The sequence below is a fragment of the Oculina patagonica genome, chromosome 1 (genome assembly GCF_052425735.1).
Source record: "Oculina patagonica isolate OP01 chromosome 1, crgOcupat, whole genome shotgun sequence".
Taxonomy (NCBI): domain Eukaryota; kingdom Metazoa; phylum Cnidaria; class Anthozoa; order Scleractinia; family Oculinidae; genus Oculina; species Oculina patagonica.
The window spans coordinates 34,186,126-34,192,256 of NC_135758.1; the positions used below are offsets into that span (position 1 = coordinate 34,186,126).

General features: G+C 36.7%; 1 protein-coding gene across 1 annotated transcript; it reads left to right on the forward strand.

Annotated features, from left to right (window-relative positions):
- Positions 1–4,662: 4,662 nt before the first annotated feature.
- On the forward strand, positions 4,663–5,887 carry LOC144665855 (uncharacterized). The gene is made up of 2 exons (XM_078527136.1): positions 4,663–5,186; positions 5,333–5,887. Exons 1-2 carry the CDS (start codon positions 5,016–5,018, stop codon positions 5,720–5,722), a joined length of 561 nt encoding a protein of 186 aa, XP_078383262.1. The 5' UTR covers positions 4,663–5,015; the 3' UTR covers positions 5,723–5,887.
- The last annotated feature ends 244 nt before the right edge of the window (positions 5,888–6,131 follow it).

Genomic DNA, 6,131 nt, shown 5'->3' on the forward strand with positions numbered 1-6,131 from the left:
ACCCAGTCCATGACCAAGACAAAGATGAAGCCAGACATCACACATCCTTGCCGCACGCCGCTCTCCACTTCAAACCAGCTAGAAAACCTCTTCCACCTTCTGTAACACAGCTTGAACTCTGATGGTATAGTGCCTTGAAAGTCCTGATAAAGATATCAGGAATGCCATACTGCCCCATAATGTCCCAAAGCCGCTCTCTGATGATGCAGTCAAAGGCCTTCGAAAAATCCAGGAAGTTAACGTACACCGGTGCTTGCCATTCCTGGCACTGCTCAAGGATGTTCCGTAGAGCAAAGATTTGCTCAGAGGTTCCCCTTCCAGATCAAAATCCTGCCTGCCTAATCATCTCGTCCACACCACTCTTTACTCTGTCAATGAAGATCCTGCAGAAGATTTTGCTTGGTACGGAGAGTAGTGATATACCGCGGTAGTTATCACACTGAGTGAGGTCCCCTTTCTTCGACACTTTCACTATGAGTGACTTCTTCCAGTCCTCTGGTACACATTGTACTTTCCAGATGTAGTTGAAAAGTAAGTGTAGCTGCTTCACAGCATCACTCTCAGAGCACTTGAGCATCTCAGCACTGATGGCATCCATTCCCGGACTCTTTTCATTCTTCAGACGATGGATAGCTCTCTTGATTTCAGCAATTGAGATGTCACCAGTGTCAATGTTTGTGATGACGTCAGGTGCTTGATCTATTTCTGGAAGGGGTATGTCAGGTCGTGGTACATTCTAAACGCCCTCAAAGTGTTCCCTCCACCTCTCTAGCTAAGACTTCGTCTTCATTTACCCCATGAAATGCAGAAAATTAACTTCCATTTTTCCTCGGGGCTGAAGAGTAATAATGGTGTGTTCATTACTCCATTACTAATGTTCCTGTTCTAAACTTTTCATTATTCCGTTATTACAGATGCAAACATCAGCATAATTACTATCTCCAAAATACTGTATAATTATTCCAGAAAGAAACGCTTTTTGTTGACAACCATCTGAACTTATCTAAACCAACTTTGGCCGTACACTAGTCATTCAGAATGAGTACAGTTTGGTTTCTCAGTATTGAAGACAAGAACCTTGCGAAACTTAAAAGCGGGCGGCTGACGATTAACTATTTGCTTTGGCTTGAAAGGCAACTACAGTACCGCATGCTGTATCGATTAATACTCTTTATTTTGACTCTTTGATAGATTCCGAGATATGACAATGTTATTCTAAGAGATAAATCCGTGTTCCGATAGATATATTCCGCACTACAGAGACAGATCAATGCATATGTCCGCACTAGACTCCTTTCCGTTCTCTTCGATTCCTTACTTGCGCGCGTTTTTAAGTGTCAATCACGAGACTCGACTCAGACCTCGGAGGTCAAAATCGGCCCAGTCCCTAGCTTATTTACAACACATCAAAAACTACTGGATAAGCAGCCATTTAAGTAACACTCACGTCGGAGGTTTGCATAAATCACACGGTTTGCATGAGCTGTATTAGTGTGCATAAAATAATATCAATAATTTTTTTGCAAACATTGCATTATTACCTAAGGCCATAATGGTCTAAATTTATAAATATATTTTGCACATTTCAAATAAATTTTTGACAAATGAACTTTTTTTCACTTCTTTTAATACCGTATGAATTATCAAGCTCAATGGATCTATCAGTCGCGAATCAATCATATGCCGTATAAGCAGCACCTTTTCTCTTCGTTTTTTTTTTTTTCGTTTTTCTTTTTACTTTTGTATTCGTTGTTCGTTACCTGCACGAGCACACGAAAGCACTTCGGAGAGCAAATTAAAGTACTTGCGAAAAACTTCCGGCTTTTTCTCCAGAAACTGTTCCCAGCAGCCGATAAACGGTATATGTATTGATGGAAAATCACTTTTGTCAAGGAAACTGAGTACATACTGACAGAGTTTGACTCGAATAGGTCGCGAGCCGTTTTACAAGTTAGTACAACTGTTGTCCTCTGCACCAGATCTGGAAGAGTAAATAAATACATGGTTGCGCGGAGAATGAAATTTATCTTCGAGTGTTCAAATCGATATCTCACGAGTGAGCGCAGCGAACGAGTGGGATATCAATTTGAACACGAGAAGATAAATTTCATATCTCCGCGCAACCATGTAATATTCTGTTTATTATATAAACCTACTAATTAGGATGTTTTTGACAATTTTCCGAAGATTGCCGACTATTTTCCGAAGATTTCCGAAGATTTGCAAAATGTTGTCCGAAGGTCGTACGAATGTTTCCGAACATTTTCCGAACTTTTCCGAAAATTTCCGAAGATTGCCGAAGATTGCCGAGGAAGATCCGAAGATGTTTCGACTTAATATCGATTTACTTTGGCTTATTCAGCATTGAAACAGGGCAAACTTGTCAGAAAATGTTTCGAAATTGATATCTTCACATGTGAAAATAACATGTTATTTTCACGTGTGAAGATATGATTTTTTCGCGTGAAAGATTTCCTGGTATTTCACTGATGTTTATATAATAATAAAAGTTATTCAGCAGTTCACTTCCAGTGCAGCACAGTGTAGTATCTTAGATCTACAGTTTCAAACCGTTTAATTTATTGCCGATATGAAGCACACCTTTATATAAAAAAAAGAGATAAAGCTGTTAGGCTTCAGGATCAAATTCTTCGCCGCACTAACTTGTTAAAGTCCCTTTGTTTTACTACTTTGATAGTACTAGCACAGCTATCGTTACAACGTTTACCGACCAGAGCATACACATTATAGACAATATTTACCACATTTTTAGACATTAGAAAGTATGAGCGAAATTTGCAATTGAGTAGTTTTTAACTTTCGCTGTTTAGCCTACACAGGAAGTTATTCAGATATAACTTATCATCCACCTGTCAGTATTCAACTCCATCTTAACATAATTTTATAGCTATTAATAGCTAATTTGAGTAATAGTCTCCCATATAATTAAAGGAGGCCGACCGACATTTTTGGCCTGAGTTAATCAATCTCCAAAGATTTTTTAAGGAGGATCTCCTTGAGACTTTGCAAATTTCCACATATTTTAGAGACAGCATTTTGGTTTCAGGAGATTTTAAAGCTTGTTGTTATTTCAAAATACTGAAACCCATGATGCACCTGAATTGAAAGAGTTCTAAATTTCGCACCAGAAAGTTTTAAATATGTGTATATTCAACTCGTTTGTTTATTAACATACAGTGTCAATCATAACAGCATATTTCAAATTAGCAAGCGAATTCTTCCGCTGAAAAGGTATGAAAGACTTTTACAATTTTAATCAGGATGTGAAAGTAGTGGCATGAGAAATTTTCTGGTTAAATTCTTATTTTTTTAACTTGGTAACTTTAGTTTGTGTTTTTAATTTACCGGCCACATACACCTGGCATAGAATTCCATTTTTAATCCCATACTAATGTAAGATGTGCCAGTTCGCTTTTGACAAGTTAATGTAGGCGGCACAACATAACGTACTCAATTCTGTGTATCTTATGTCATTGAAGAAGGACAAAAAAGGAAAAAAAAGACGTTGGGCAAAGGTGTGAATTCGTGTCACAGCTAGCATAGAGGTAGAGTGTTGTTTGTTCCACCAAACCTGACCAATTTGGTAACAGTGTGTTATGTATCATATGAATATTATAGTAAAAACACGGTTAATAAATTCGTGTTTCCAAGGTGTTCTAATACTTATATATAAACTCTTTTCAAGTTTTGAATTTCATATTAACGGGCACCATTCTGAACTTCTTGAAGAAACTGATAACTGGTGATGAAGTTTTGGTTTTTATTACGATTTATAGAGAATAAAATATTCTTGCATGTTGTGTTATATTGCTCTGTTATTTGGTCATCTTTACGCCAAAAAGTGCGTTTTATTCTTTAACTGTTCTATCTTTACATAAGTGGTAAAACGTTTTTCAATTTTAAATGGCGTAAAACAACAGATCGGCTTACGCATTATGTTAATTATAAAGTCAAAAACCGTTAATGTAGGCTTTCAACTGTGTAATATTATCCACGTAAAACTGCCTAAGCATCGAGTGTCAAAAGAAACATTTCATGAAGATGTAATGGTTTAAACGATAAACGTGTGATTTTACATTTTTACCTTGGTAACAGTACACTTTAATTTTTACCGACCAAAGCGTACCTTTTAAAGCCACAGCACAAGCGTTGGCGAAATTTACAATTGAGTGGTGTTTATCTTTCGCTGTTAATTTGAGCCAACACAGGAAGATTTTAACCTGTCACGAGACTAACCCAACATCCGCCTGCTTTTAGACCACTTCATTTTGAATCAGCTCCCCGTGCATTTATATTCAAATAGGCCTGTGGTTTGGCGTGGGCATTCATACCCAAGTCAAATCCACATCTAAGGCTTCTATTAAGGAATTTCTTTGAACGAGAGAAAATGAAACATTTGGAATTTGGAATTTATATATTTTTTTATTATGATACTGTTGGCTTGATGAAATGTTGAAGCACTTTTTAGATTGCAAGACGATGTAGCCATAACACGCACTAAGACTGAAAGAGTGATTCTTGGACGAATTAATTAATAGTACCAATCCCGTCACTGCTTTTACATACGCTAGCGAATCAATTGTTTCTTCCACTAAAAAACATTTCCATCTTAACTTCAGAATTTTCGCCGGGATCTGAAATCTAGTCTATGATATGTCCTTAGATAATGAACTAAAAATAAACTATAATAAGCAAATACAATGATGTAAAGATTTACAAATTATCCCTTTAGCAGGAAATATTAATAATATTTAACAGTTTAATGTAGATTAAGCAAAAGCAGCAATAACAACAACAAAGAGAGATTTCGTCAGTTTGGGAAAGAAAAACTTACTCAGTTTGCATCTTTCGCACCTACATGCCTAAACAGATGCGGATCAATACTAAGCCTTAAGGTGATTTTAAAACATCCTTTTCACCTGTTTATTGTGATCATGACTCATTTTGTAATTATATATTTATTTTTGTCTATTTATGAGCTAGCAATTAGGTAAATGTCAAAATGTACTTTGAAGCATATAACACATCGGTGTGGTGGTAAGGTATTAATTGAGTTGCAAAAGTTCCTTGCAACACAAATAGATCCATACTTAACTGAGAAGGTTATTTGGCAGTCCTTCCAAGCAGCTTTCATCGAAGTAAGAATGAGCATCAACGTTGTTAAGGTATATGATAGTATAAACCATTACAATATTTTTTATAATTCTTTCCCCCTCCAACCGAAATGATTGTTTTTTTCTCCCTAACATTCCTTACGCGCTTTTTTAAGCTTTTCTACTTTTTGTCGTTGTCGTTGTTCTTTCATTCACAGGCTAGTGTTTTGAAATTGTGCGTTGCCTTGCTGCTCGCAAACTCATTTTCGTACGGTAGCAGACTGAATGGACGCCTCACAACCGTGAATGAAAAACCTGTCGTTACACCGTACACGTCGGATGACAGCCCTGAAGAGCTGACGGAAGCTAAAGATTACTCCCTCAAAAGCTTATCAGAACGGCAACATGGCGAGGAACAGGATGATTTGCTGAACTTATTGAAGAAGGAGGAACGATTTGCACGGGGTTTTTCAATATGTCATCTTATAAACCAGGCCATAGAGTGCATCGGAGATGATAATGAGAAGCGGCAATTATGCAGCCTACCTGGAAAATGCCAGTATCGACTTGTTTTTCTCAGAAATCGCCCTACTATGCAGTGCGTGTGAATGAATAGATAATTATTAAATATTAATGAACGAACAACAAATAAATGAGTCTAAGAAATGTACGTTGTACACTTTAGTATGTTAATTCTTGTATTTCGAATTGTATATTACTTACATTAATTAGCACCGAACTGCTAGAATCTTAGCCCAATGAACTTAACTAAATCAAACATTAAGCGGTGTACTTGAATCTGTGTATAGTATTAATAATTATATAAAATCACATGTATGAGAATTCAACTAGGTTCTTGTTGTCCTTACTTTAGCTGTTTGTATGGTCGTTTCGGCTATTTAAAGTTATGTTTTAGTACGTTTCATTTTACTTGCTGCATTGTTGCAGTTGTTGGCCATGAGGCAGTCGAAAACACCCTTGTACAGCTATTTAAAATGATATATAACTGCATCAAAA

What these genes read in the sequence shown, in the direction of transcription:
- LOC144665855 (XM_078527136.1), top strand. Translation starts at nt 5,016, where the DNA reads ATGTCAAAATGTACTTTGAAGCATATAACACATCGGTGTGGTGGTAAG. An exon ending in TGAGCATCAACGTTGTTAAG is followed by an intron (nt 5,187 to 5,332) that starts GTATATGATAGT and finishes TTTCATTCACAG; the next exon opens with GCTAGTGTTTTGAAATTGTG.